Below are 14,620 nucleotides of genomic sequence, written 5' to 3' on the forward strand. Positions count from 1 at the left end.
CACCCGCATCCCGCAGCAAACACGGGACGAAAAAAAAAAATTTTTTTTCGCGGGAAATTTAACCCGCGTAATGATCGCACCCCTGAATTTGCGTCAATTTTTTCTGACAAAAAAGTGCGATCATTATGCGAGTAAATATGGTACTTAATAGAGTTTACAGTGTCGATTGGTATGTCATTAATTGTGTAGATAAAGTCATACCGATTACGGCTGCGGGAAATTGACATAGATTTACATTTATTCTTGTTTAGTACCATTAACCATTGATCACACCAGGCTGTAATGTTGTTCAGGTCATATTAAAGATACATGCAGTCATTACTATTAGTGATAGTTCGATAGACAACGCAGTCATCAGCAAACATACGAATCTGAGGGGAAACATGCAATGAAAGATCGTTAATGTATATTAGGAACAGGAGGGGACCTAAGACTGAACCTTGGGGTACGCCTGATGTTACTGGAAGAAATTCTGAGGAACTATTGTTAACACTGACGGACTGTGATCGGTTACTAAGAAATTCTTTTATCCATGCTAGGACATTGGGGTGAAAGTTCAAGCGAGAAAGCTTTAATAATAAGCGTTGATGAGCTACTTTATCAAACGCCTTTGCAAAGTCAAGAAAAATTATATCGGTCACAGTGTTAGTATCGAGATTTGAGTGTAGGTCATGAAGAAATGTAGCTAATTGAGTGTCACATGACAGCCCTTTATGGAAGCCATGTTGCGACAGATGAAAAAAGTTATTACTGTCTAGGAAATTCATTACGTGTGAGTATATGACGTGTTCCATTATTTTGCAAGGGATACTAGTATGGATATTGGACGATAATTTAAGGGTGAGTGAATTACGGTTTACTGATTTGTAGACTGGATCGACCTTGCTCTTTTTCCACTCGTTAGGAAGCGTGCCTGATGATAGTGATTGGGAATACAGCAGAGTTAAATACATGGCAGAGATGAGCTTCGTGTTTTTTAAAAGCTTTGACGTGATATCGTCAACACCACCTGAAGAAGATAATTTATAATTATCAATTAGTGCGGATATTCCATCTGGCGAAAAAATAATATCCGGCATTGGAGCCATGACAGCAACAGTGAAAACAGGAAGAGGCACGTGTGGTTTGGAAGTGAACACAGACGAAAATGCATTGTTAAACAGTTTCGCACAGTCAATATCAGGTAAGATTTCACCATCTTTCGAAATTCTGACACCAGGGGATGACTGGGGATTGATAACCTGCCAAAATTTTTGGGGGTTACTGCTGAGCATGCGGGGTAGGTCTGAATGAAAAAATGAATGCTTCTGTTGCCGGATAGCTATCAGGTAGGCGCGTTCAGATACATAGTATTTTTCCCAGGAGCTAGGGCTTGGCCTCAGTTTAGCGAAGCGAAATTCACATTTCTTTTTGTTTTCAAGTTTTTTTAGTGCGTTAGTGAACCATGGTTTATTGCGATTAGAGCGAAGTACGATAGTTGGTATAAACTGCGCAACGAGGTTAGTCATCTTATTTTGGAAGAGTAACCAGTTTTCTTGTATTGAGCGATTTTCAAAACCTAATTCAAATGATTGATAAAATGCGATTAGTTTGCTGTTTATGATGGTATAATTCCCTTTTTCATACAGGCAGATTGTTTTCTGATGTGAACGACGTGCTGTAGGTGAAAATGAGAAAACAGCGTGGATTACTTTGTGATCACTTATTTCGCGTAGGTAGCTAATGGAGGACATGCTTTCAGGATGAGTGGTTAGTATGAGGTCTAGTATGTTAGCCGAGCCATGAGTTGCACGCGTTGGCTCTGTTATCATCTGGGAGAGGTTAAAATTAAGGCAGATATCTAAGAATTCTCTAGCTGCTGTCATGCTAGTAACTGTGCTAGAATAATTTGACCAATTGATATGTGGGTAATTGAAATCCCCAAAGAGCAAGATGCAAGCGTTAGGGAATTTTTTTGTTAATTGGTTCAAGGTGTTATTCAGATGACGGAGGAAGTCAGGATTAGTGTTGGGGGGACGGTAACAGACGCCAAGAAGTAGTACCTGCGGGTTAGCGCAAATGATAAGCCATACAACTTCTAGGTCAGGGGTCACATTAACCGTGGAGCACATTAGATGTTTTTTTACTGCGATAAGAACGCCACCGCCCCGAGTACCCTGCCTATCTTTACGAAAAACATCAAAATTCGGTAGGTCACTCAGAACTTCACCGTCAATTATGTCATTGGTAAGCCATGTTTCAGTTAGTATAAGTAGGTCACTGCCAGACGAAGATACTAGATCTGATACTTGTTGTCTTTTCGGAAGGAAGCTTCTTATGTTAATAAAAATAACAGAGATTGAAAAAGGTTCTCGGGGGACAGGTAGAGCACGTCGGGACGAATGCTGGTGACAACGCGATAGCTATAGTTCTTTCACGGATTGGGAAGCTGGATCAAAAATGTAGCGTTTTGAACCTATGAATAATGTTTTAACGCGAAGAGAAAAAGGAACTGATTGGTTTCGTGCAAAAGCGACAAGATGTTTTCGCGCGTTCTGTATCGGCTTAGAAAAATCCTCACCCATGCTGTATGAAGTGTTTTTAAGCTTGCAGCCATTCGACAAGATGGATTCTTTTGTTTTAAAGCAGGAAAGTTTGGCAATGATGGGCCGGTTACGACCGGGGATGTATCGACCAAGGCGATGCGCTCGCTCGATTTTCCTTGGCTCTAAAGAAACATTTAACTGGTCAGAACACAGCTGAATGACCAGTTCTTCTGACTGAGCAAATGATTCAGATTTGTTAGTATCCGTAATGCTATAAAAGATCAAGTTATTGTGCCGAGAGCGATTATCGGCATCATCAAGGCGAGCTTCAAGGTTACAAACCCGATGAACCATCTCAGCGGTGTCGGTTTGCACGGTTCCGAGCTGCTGCCTCAAGGGCTCAATTTGCTGGCAGTTTGCTTCTACGCTTGTTAAACGTCTACTGAGTTCGACCAGGGTGTCATTAGTTGCTAGCACCTGATGTTTAAGATCCTGGACTTCTGAGAGAAGTTTAGATTGCCCAGAAGATAGTTTCTTTAGCTCCTCTAAGACTGCCGCTGTATGGGGTCCAGGATTCAGCTCAATATTGCCTGATTGCAGCAACAGGAAACGCGCAACAGCAAAGCACTCACACGCAATAGAAAACAAACACTGGGGGCTCGGCAGCTGTACCAAGAGGTAATTGCTCGTCCTTTTAGCAAATAAACTGCGTGGTGAACCAACCTGCATGGTGAAGAGCAGCGGGTTAGTGGACATGCTAGAGGCACAGCCACTGAGCCCACGAAACGAGTCGCACAGATACGGAGGATTTATAGCTGTCGTGAAGGCAGCTGTCGATGACGATGGTGCTTGATTGGCTTGACCGAGGTCCAGGAACAGCGAGGGCGATACCGATTGTATAGTTCCGTTGATAGTAGATGCACTAAGATGCGTCGTAATCGCCACCGGGTCATCGTTTGAGTGGGGCCGAGATGCACACGCAACTGGCATGCACGAAGGAACGGGGACGGCCGGAACACGAAGAAGCGTCAGGATGATTGCCTCGGTAAACACCTGCATGGTGCTGGCGCTCAGAGACACAGCTGCTGAGCCCAGTTGTGACAATGTTCAGGCCTCATACCAATGAGCTTGCTATCAGTTGATAGAAATAGCTCTTATTCGAAAATATTTACTTCTGTATGCATCTCTTTTTCATTCGTATTTGAAAGTGTTCCACTCGAAACGGAATGGGTTTTACCATTTTTCGGAATAGAATTGTTTACCATTTTAACGTCACAACTTCTTTATTGCAGTTAGCTAGGAACTGTTCCATCATGACCAACTCGGTCAGGCCCTGGAATGTTTGAGGGGCCTCTGATAGTTTATCCACCTATCGTAGTAGCCTCTAAGCCTAGCTGCATGCTGCGTTGCAGACTCTCCGTTCTGAGGCTGGGAGGTGCGAAAACTTTTGTGATAAGCTGCTGCTGTGAAGCGAAAACGTTGTAGCCAAGCTATTTTAACTTTGCCACACTCTAAACAGTCCTGCGGAGACAGTCTCCCATACACCTTCAATGCTTCCCCCGTGAGGCACACGCTCAGTGCAATGGCCCACTGTGATTTGACCCAGCCTTGGCCGGTGGCGACGCACTCAAATCTTTGGAGCTAAGCGTCCAAATTGTCTTGGGCGTCCTCAAACTGTGGGAGAAACTTGCGCATATTTATTGCTTGTGAACAAACCGCTTGTGCAGTTTCAGGGGATTCTCTCACCTGTGGTCTATCCCCTCGGGCTGCATCCATTTCGGCGAGCTCAATGCGTAGCTGACGGCTGCGTTCCTCCGCTTCTGCCCGAGCTCGTTCAGACGTTGCCTCACTCGGCAGCAAGCTGTTCACGCTCCTGAGTGCCCTCACGCTCCACTGCCCTCTCATCGCGATGACGCTTTTCTGCGTCCATTACCCACTCTCAGTTCCGCCCCCAATAAGCCTAAGCATTCCCCAAGTTCCATTAATGACCGAGTGTCCATCGTCTGGATTAAGTCCTTGTCCAACAGAGAATAGCTTCCTCCTGTCGCGGATGCCAGTATGTCACGTGTAGATCTTTTCACCGTACTAGGTTCTGTAACGTGGTCCATACCGACCGATCTAGGAATTACGAAGCATAGGCTTTCTGTAGCACACACACAAACAATGCTTTATAATATTTGACGACATATAACTGCTGACAAAGGTTAATATGGATTATTTAAAGTACGGAGTCTCTAAACAGTCTGCAGACTACAGAATCAAATGATTAAAGTTCACACGTCACCATATTGTTCGGTGTGGTGCGTCGGACGAGGTCACGGCTGTAATGGTGCAGACGACAAGTGGGCTGCTGCTTAGGTACCCCAGCTGGAGTCTGGAGGCGAGACGACGTGGCACGACGGGGCAGGAACATAAGCCAGGAGGGAAAGTCGCGAGCACAGAAGCTGTGGTTTGTGCTCCGCTGGACAGCTCGCAGACAAAAGCCAGCTGCTGACATTGAGCCGTATGCTCAGGAACACCAGACATAGGCAGGAGCCCAGACCCATGGACCAAGGGGCTGGTTCTTCCACCATGGGTTTTCCTTGCTCCGTTTCCTGTATCGCCAAGGCTCCCTCCCGTGTTCCACACACGCGTCATGAGGCCCTCCGGAGGTTCTCCTTCTTTTTTCTTTTTCACCTTTTTCTGGTGCCATTGCAACGATCATGCACACACCTTCGTTGTCATCTTTGCCTTTCCAATGCAGCATGTGCACTCATGACAACTCGGTAACTTCCTGCTACATTTATGATCTGCGGTAAAGGCCATGTACGTTTTCGGCAGAAAGCAATAAGTGTTTCTTCCAGGGTAAAACAAATATTTTAAGGCAAGGATGATGTTAAGAATTACTGTGCTATGAGGCACAAGTATCAGTACGTTGAATGTATGAAGAATGTGATATATAGGATCCCCATGACATGCAGACATATGTACATCGGCCAAACCGGCAGATGTGTTAACACAAGTGAACACTTGTCTAGTTTAAAAGGACACTCTAGCGCACATTTGGCCTTGAATTGTAACGAGTGGGCATGCGCATCCTGCTTTAACAACACAGCCATTCTATTCAGGCATTGTAATAAAACGTCAAGGAAAATTGTGGAAGTATTTTACATTTCTAAGCAAGCAGAAGCTTGTACGAGTCACCCGTACATTGCTGTGTTAGATAAAGAATGTTGCTGCTTTCCTCATGTCTATAAATTCCAGACAATTCACAGAATCGCTGCGTGCACCCTAGATGGAATCCCGAGATGTTTTACGCAGATACGCATGGCACCCAAGTCTGATGTTTCCGAAAAAATAGAATTAGTTAGAAAGCGCTTGTCTTTGTGTACCTTTCTTTGTCCCCGCTTGTATAGCACAAAGTTTCACTATGAAACTATGCCACGTAAGCTCGCTCGCAGTGATGTTTCACATGTGATAGGACAAGGTGCGGGGCTCTGGGATACAAATTTTGCCGGTGTTGATTACGGGATGAACCAATGAGAACACTGGTATGCCTCTAAGAGCCATGCCAATACCTCTCTGTTCAGTGGTGAAGCCGTTCCTGGACGCGGACTCGGACATGCCTTGCATAAGATTGCATGGAGAAAAAAAGAGAGGTTTTCACGCTGAACAAAAATGTAATATTGCAGCCGGAAAACCCACGTAACATTTCAGGTGTTGTTAAAGTAACAACAAACCCTTGAAGCACAGAAAGCCTCACATGGGAATAATGTGCATATGTGGTCAGTGGGATTGCAGAAACAATGGGGTCTTGACAATAGAATTTTGTAGTGATACAATAGTCAAGTCAATAAGCTTCCTGCCAAAAAGATTACTACTGGCAATTACAGGGACTGATATTCACCTGTGTACTGCGTTAATACTACTGCTGTGTGAATACGACTGAAGTGCACTCTTGCAAAAAGAGGGGGAAGGCGCCCTTACAGAACCAGTCTTCTTTTAAATATCTAGGCCTGAATTTAAGCACGGTACATTTACATGAGAATATACCGTATTTATTCGAATGTAGGCTGATAGTTTTTCCCAAATAGTCATATACATAACTCTAGGGTCGGCTTAGATTCGAGGACTTTAGAAAACGCACCTGTTTGTAACTGAAAATTATAAATATGGTCCATAGCTAGCACCATCTAGAAAAGTCAGTATCGCAGCCGCTACTAGCTGGGCCAGTTGCCAACTGAAGTAGTACACAAGTGATGTGGTCGCTTTGAGCTGTGTCGTATCGGAGCTGCTTTTATGGTAGCCTTGTGCGGCGTGGTGTTATTGTAATGGCACACTATAGTGCTGCTTTCAAACGAAAACTTGTGCTAGCTGCAGAGGCATAGTAAGCCAGGCAGGACTTCAGCATCAATGAGAAAAATGTCCATCAGTGGAAGAGGCAACGGGAGACGCTTTTGCGTGTGCCACACGCAACGAGGAGATGACAGCGATAAGGAAGATGAGCTCGTAATAATAGAGAGGAGCTGTTCACCAAGATTGCGCCCCCTTTTGACGCGTGCGATGCCGCGCTATCTGCGCATGCATGGGCGTGCGGACGCAAGCTTGCGTGGCTGCAAGAGTACGTGTTGTAAGATTCGTCAGACGATCTCGCCGCTGCCACCATTTGTTAGAGTTGTCGGACGATCTACGAGCCGTAGGCCAATCTCACCGCTGCCATTCAGATGTAAGATTTGGCAGTCGTAGCTGTAGGAAGGAGCTTGACTCTTCGTCGGGACTTAGGAGAGCAAAATTTATTTACATTATTTACATCTTAGACAAGACATACATCGACAGTCTAGCGTGACTCCCTTATGGAGCCCGCAAGACTAACGTACAGCAAACAGCTTACGAGCACAGAGCTCACGAGTACATTTCGAGCATGACAACGAGCACACAACGAGCACCCACTAGCAGCCGACAATCGCTGCTTATGTCCTCTCCGCTCGACGTCATAGTTCGACGTCATTGAAGATGACCCGCCCTTTTGGAGGAGGCGGGCTCACATACACGTGTTGCGCAGGTTTCAGTGCCGCACACACACACACAGGTGTAAAGGTCCAGAGCCGACGTCAGAGGGGCTTCGTAGAACTCTGCTTCGTCCCGGCTGGCACGCCGGATAGCACATTCCTGAGCTGACCCCGCGCCACGTGGCTGCCGGTTATTCGCAGTTCTCTGAAGTGCGCCCCGTCCGGTTGGATTGGAACACGTGCAGCAGGCTGAAATAGCTGGCACGTTGTCACCTCGTACGGCCATTCCTAACAGTGTCGTCTGGGCTATAGGGATGAGGCTAACAGTGGTAACAACGTAGAATGAGCTCGGCATGTTCATGTTAAATAAATGCTGTTATCATTTTGTGAATGCTGTCTTCACTTGCTTTGTTCAGCCTACATTCGAAGTAACTTTTTTTATTTTTTCTGGCGTGGACATTTGGGGGTCAACTTAGAATCGGGGCCAGCCTAGATTCAAGTAAATACAGTACTACAGTTAGCATTTAATGGGGCAGATTAGTTATGGAGAACTCCACAACATGGCAGAAGTTCGTAATGTGACTGCCCCATAAAGGTGTTGGTCAGGGCTTTATCCCTAGATCAGTAAGAATTTTTGATCTGTGAAGCTTTCTTACAGAACTCTTGTGTGGTTTTCCTTTTTTCGCTTTGTGCTAATCGCAAGTGGATGACAACTTTCTTTTTTTTTAGTCACTTCTGCCACGTTGCTGATTTCTGCGGATCTGATTTGTTTGTCATCGTCCTGCATCGCATGGCTAACTGGGGAAGTGGTGAATTTAGGCGTGGGCGATCATGCCATGTTGCAGAGTTGCTTAGTAAGGGCAGTGGTCTGCACGGAGAATGACGTGTTGTGGCCCGTAGCAAGAAAGAGCTGTCCAAGCGTGACAGCGATGGACATTAGGTGCACATAAATTCCCATTGTGAGAAGGTGAACTACGCAGGTGTCATCTGATCTCTGATTGCCTGGTTTCGGGGCGTTCTACTCTCAATTTAAATATAAGAATAGGTGTGCATTTGATGTGGGTGCTCAAATGTCTTACTTGGAGCCTGTGAGAACTGGCACAGGTTAGGTATGCAAGTTAGTATCGGGTAAATACTGCTGAATGAAGCACTAGTGTGTCTGGATATTCCTTCTGCCACTTCTTTTCATTGAACCTGCTGAATAATTTGGTCAATTTCATTGGTGCCATTAGCGCTTTAAGGAGCTGTGTTCACAATTTTGCACAACAAGATTAGTACATCAACAGCAAAAGTGTTGATGAAAGCAATGATATTTAAAATATGACATCTACATCTTGACTCTTCTGACTGGGATTGTGCTTGAAGTTTTAGTGATGTGTGCAAATTGTTTTATAAAATGAATGGGAAGGTAGATGGCTGGGTGTTCTTGCTCGACGTATGTTGTTGTATATAGTGGGTTCACTTCTTTCATTGTTTTTCACGACGTGTTGCACCAGGCGTAACTTTCAAGTGGCTGGATAGGTTTGTTTCAAGCCTGCTAGATGAAATAGTTTATATTCTCATGTCTGATGCTTCTGCAGCGAATTTTCGCATGGAGTCAACACTCGGTAAACTTGACAAAACTCACTAAAGAAATGAAAATTCTTAATGTATTCTGCATCTGTACGCTTTTGATTCTAAAAATGTCAGAAATGTTGTAAAAGTAAGATTTTAATCAACAGAATTGTTGCTTGAAAGGGTTAAGGTCAAATGAAAGAATTCAGCTGTATGCAGAACACATTAAATGTGAAACAGAAACGCAGAAAGCGAACATAAAGCCATGTTGTTTTATTCATGTTTGCAGGCCTTCTGGCTGCCGAGCATAGACGACAACTTGTGAAACCGAACCACTGCTGAGTGGCAGCACGACTGTTGCAAGGCCAGGAGGCTTACCGAACATTCTGTGGCAAAGGGTCCATCGCCGTGCTTGCCTCCTCGTCATTGTAGCCTGCTTTGCCGCCGTTTCTTAAGTTATTGGAGACTCATGAGAAGAGAGTGGCCACTGGCTGCCCTGCCCCCCCCCCCCCCCAGCTTTCGTCAATGATCGCTTGTGTCGCTGCTCGAATTCATCGATCTCAGCATCGTTCTTCGATATCTCCGAACTGCGCTCTTATACTGAACTCTACTGGTCGTTTTGGGGAAGGCCTTTCAGAGAGTCCTTGAGCAAACGCTCAGATTTGGCAACTCTAAATCTTGCAGACGAAAAAGTCTGCGCTTGTTTACAGCAGAAATTACTCCTGTGACATGACATGCTCTGGAACTTAATGACAGCAGAGTGAGGGATGCGACTTCTTTGGATTTAACCGATTAGAATTAACTGCTTGAAAATCAATTCTCTACTGCGAGCCAAAAAAAAAAAAAAATAAGCCTGCTCCGAGTTGACCAGGGGTGTTCACCTTTAATGATGCAGCTCCATTCGAGGTGTACTGCTGTTTGACTAAAGTAAATATCCTAGTTCAAATGGTTAATGTGTGGCAGGAAGCTATAAAGGAAACATAAAGTTTACCTCATTCCTCATAATATTTCCGGTTCCTGCATGCAACTGTCACACCGTTTTAGTTACAAGCGAGCCTTGCACACGCATTATTTTAACCACTGCGCATTAGGTGGTTTTTCTCTCGTGCTCATACATGTGCGACATTTTTGACGGGGGAAGAAGGGCTCTGCCCATGTCAGTTTGGGGAAGTGTGTGTTTCGAGGGAATTGACAGCTGTTTTTGTCACCAGTGCACCTCGGAAAGTGCTACATATGTGAGAGCGCAGAGACTGCGCCCTGTTTGCCTCTTCTATCGTTTTGTCAAAAGCTGGTTGCTGACTGTTCCCCCTTGTTTTGTTTTTGTCCATTGTTTTCAGCTTTTATCCTCCTGTTTCTTGTCACCATATCATTTGCATCAATGAAGGCTCCTTTTGTTGGTCTTGTGTTGTTGCGCTCCTTCCTCGTCGTCTGCTCCGTGGAGCACCTCTAGAGTCATCAGTTGTTTACCGTGGTATGCCTATAAAGACACACCTTTTTCTCATACGTCGTTACTGTGTGTCCATTTGCTACCAGACTGCTATTTGTAGACATATCTTGAGAGGTGCTAGAGATTTACAGGTTACACATTGATTATTACCAAGTCAATCAGTCCTGCATTGATACTTACAAAACCTGAGAGAGAGAGAGAAATAACATTATTTAAATATCAGATGAAGATGGTTGCCCCCATTGGGCAGCGTCCTCAGTCCCCGGAACGCCATGGTCTAGAACTTTAAAATATAAAAAATTTAAACTGGTGGCGACATGACCTTTAAATTGTTGCATCAGCACACCATCACAACACGGATTTTGATTGTCATCTCGGGGCTAGTTAACTGTTTTGCTGTAAACGAGGATTTTGCTGTGGGGCAAAATTAACTATAGTAAACTGGACGCAGTCTGAAAACTTTACATACATGCACACTACTTAAATAAGCACAAAGCACATTGAAATGGCAAAATCGCACGAACCCCATCGGTGTTGTAGTTTCGGGAACAGAACTTCAGCATTAATTTCCTCCACCAAGCAAATGCAAATAAATTTTTTTTAAAATTGATTTGTCATCTTGGCCCTGCAAAAGTGGATGCCCAGCGAAGCTGTTCAAAACCACCACTGCAACAGCTGAGGGGAGTATGCAATGTTTTATTGCGTTAGAGTAATGTTACTAATGGTAATGTTGACAGCACGTTGCCGCCCATAGCAGTGCTGCAACAATGTTGAAATCTGTTGCCAGGCTAGTTATTTTGTATGCGAAAGGCTACGGACCTCACTCCCCACATTGCAAGCTGCCGTCGCTTTGCGCAACACTAATCTTTACTGGGAAACGTATGCGGTGAGCACTGCATGCTTCGCATTGTAATCAGCAGTGTTCCATCATTTGGTTCGAATTATTGTTTTGGGCTTGTTCTTCTGAAACGTATACTGTTCTCTATGTTGTGTGGCCGATTCCAAAAAATGAATGCACCGTTCGCTTGATTTTGCTGAGTGCTTGTAGCCTCTGCCTTACGCAAGTATGAGTCAATGCAGATAATTTCTGCCAATGGACGGACATGAAAAATGCCAACCACAGAGAGGCTAACAGCTTCGCTCTGAAAAGTGTTGAAGCTGGGGAAGTTGTTGTCACTGGCGAGTTGGTTAAAAATTGCTGTTTGAGAGTGCAAAAGAACTACCCATGCGCAAGACGATGTGCACAGGCATTTGTTTCAACTCTTTATAGTTGGAGGGACATAGGAAATGTCTTTCCAGTGCGTGCACAAGAGTGAGATTGACATACCAACAGTATCAAAGCCTGCACGTAAAATTAACTTAAGAGTAATAGTTGGCTGGCATGCAAGCATAGTGATACAACATCAATTGCCTTTTTCATTATTTTTAAATTAAAATTGTCTCTACTGTAAGTAGGACATCTCAAGGTAGCAGTTAGTTGGTTCACTTTAATAATCGTTTACTAATTGCATAAGCTTGGAAAAAGGACAACAGACAAGGAGTAACAGGAAGAAAGTACAAGTTCAGACTACCAAATGGTTTATTGGAACCTGGGGTGTTTAAACATACTATACCGTGAAGCCAAGCTTCTTTGTGCAAAAGGTACAGTGATGGCTTACACAGTTGGTACATAATCTCCAAGACAAGCCATGCTATTCTGCTGGTGCTCCTGCCCGGAATAGCTGTCTCATTGTTGTGGTTTACAATTAATTGGTTGCAGCAACGAGGAACTAACTGCAGGCTTGTCGCTTCTCTGGACTTTTTAAGCATCCTCCTTAGGTCAATCACACTGCTCAGCCTGGTCTATGTACCTTCACCATAAATTGAAATGCAAACAGGACATAACTGGGTGGAATGCCTGTTATACATAATATGTACCATCTCCATAAATTGAAATGCAAATAGCAAATAACTTTCTGGAATGCCTGTTACACAGAATATGTGCCATAATAAAAATAAATTGCAGAACGCCGACCAAAATGGGGTTGTCAAAATATGTTTAACGTTTCAGCTTCCACACTGAAGCCTTGTTCACTGAGCTGAGAGGCAACAAACCTTCAGCTTAAATTCGCATCAATAATCACTTCAGGCATCTTGCGTATGTTGGCGGGAGATTGCCATCGTTTCTATTAAGCATGTGTGCAGTTCTTTGGATAGTCAGGGATTCTAGATACTGTCGCTTTGTCCAGTTTTTGGGTGATGACTGAAGCTTGGCTCCAGTTGAAATTGTGCTGCGTGGCTTCTGTGTGTTCAGAGAGTGCACTGGAAGTGACTTCTTTCTGTTTCACATCATTCATGTGCTCCTTTAGGCACTGCTCAAAATTGCCACTTTCACCAATATAGACACAATTGCAGTCCGCGCACGGTATCTTATATACAATGCCAGGAAGCCTTTCCTTAGTTTTTCCTTGACGTTGGCAAGCTGGTTTCGTAACTTGCGACTGGGAACATGGGCGACTTGCACGTTATATTTATGCAGGACACGTGCCAAAGCTTCGCTGATGCCGGGAATACACGTGATGGTGGCGCAGCGTTGGCCGGAGGCATCACGTGGTTCCCTGGGGCGCAAGGCTCTTTTTTACGAAGATGCAATAAAGCTTTTTGGGTAGCTGCACGTGCCGAGCTCACGTCGAATGCAGGCCAAATCAGAAACCAAATTTTCTGGCTTGCTACAAATCCTTTGGGCTCTGTGTATTAATGAGAAAGCTACGGACCGCTTGTGGCACATGGGGTTTACAGAAGTGAAGTGCAGATACCGCCTGGTGTGCGTGTCCTTCCTGTGAACTTTGAAAGAGAACCGCTGCCTGTCCCGTTCTGCCACCACGTCTAGAAAAGGTAGCCGTCCGGAATCCTCCTCTTCAACAATGAAATTTGAGGCTTCCTCAATGCTATTTAGGCGATCTGTGAAGGCAGCCAGGGTGTCTTCCTTTATAATGCAAAAGCAATCGTCAACGTAGCGGAAGAAAACTTTCACAGGAGGATGAAAGGAAGCGAAAGCCTGGTTTTCCACGGAAACCATAGCCAGGTTTGCAGCAGTTGCAGAAATAGATGCGCCCATAGGGGTGCCGTGCACTTGCTTGTAAGTGACACCGCGGAAATTGAAGTAGGTATTTTTCAAGCAAAATTCCAGTAATGTTGCGAGGTCCTGCACTTCAATTGTTGTATGTTCACGGAGTTTCTTGTCAGCCAGAAGGGCAGCTTAGCATGTGTCCACTGCAAGGACCACAGGAACGCAAGTGAAAAGGGAAACCACTTCAAAGGACACCATGACTTCATCATCATCCACCGTGAGGTAGCGTACATTGTCAGTGAAGTCCTGCGAGTTGTGAAGTTGTGAATAAACATGGGGCCGCTCCCAACAAGTGGAGCACACATGCGGTGAAGGTAGCCGGTCAGTTGGCAGAGGGCGGGAATGTGTGAAATCCACAATGGGCTGTTGGAGTGCCTGACTTGTTGATTTTTTGGAAGGTCATATAGTGCCGGAGCGGAGCCATTGTGGCAAAGAAGTGAATAGTAAAGTGACTTGTGTTCTGGCGGCATGAACCGAAAAGTGTCCGTTTGAAGTTTTTGCAGATACCATTCCACCTTAAGTGTGGGGTCACGATTGAGGACGGTATAGGTGCAACTGTCTAGAAGTAGGTCCAAGATTTTTCTGATGTAGTCATTCATGTTCATAATAACTGTGGCGTTAGCCTTGTCGGCTGGCAATATCACAATGTCACTATTCCTGCAAAGACATTTGATGGTGTTTTGCTGCTCGGGCAAAAAGGCAGAGGTCGGCTTACGTGGGAGTTTGGCAAGAACACTGATCGCACAGGTGCAGGCATCTTCACGCTCGGAGTGATCGATGAGACCAATGGCATGCTCCACAGCACAGATAACATTTTTGGGGTCGGGTGCAGGGCCCGTGTTAAAGTTCAGTCCGAGTTCAAGAACACTTAGCTCGGGCTGGCTAGGAGCATATGAAGACAGGTTACACACCGCTGACTTGACCCACTTCGACATGCTGCTCTTTAGGCGCGGCATGAGACGTGCCACTTTGTTTCGGTGTGTAGTTTCACAGTGGC

The 14,620-nt window shown here is 44.9% G+C and overlaps 1 protein-coding gene across 1 annotated transcript in view; it reads left to right on the forward strand.

Moving 5' to 3' along the window:
- The window catches only part of Wdr82 (WD repeat domain 82), a 67,614-nt gene extending 57,148 nt beyond the window's left edge, over positions 1 to 10,466 (forward strand). The window contains exon 7 of the mRNA XM_065427166.2: positions 9,357 to 10,466. Coding sequence (XP_065283238.1) covers positions 9,357 to 9,392 — 36 coding nt within the window. The 3' untranslated portion in view covers positions 9,393 to 10,466. The remainder of the gene's footprint in view (positions 1 to 9,356) is intronic.
- The last annotated feature ends 4,154 nt before the right edge of the window (positions 10,467 to 14,620 follow it).

Source organism: Dermacentor albipictus, chromosome 5, assembly GCF_038994185.2.
Source record: "Dermacentor albipictus isolate Rhodes 1998 colony chromosome 5, USDA_Dalb.pri_finalv2, whole genome shotgun sequence".
NCBI lineage: Eukaryota > Metazoa > Arthropoda > Arachnida > Ixodida > Ixodidae > Dermacentor > Dermacentor albipictus.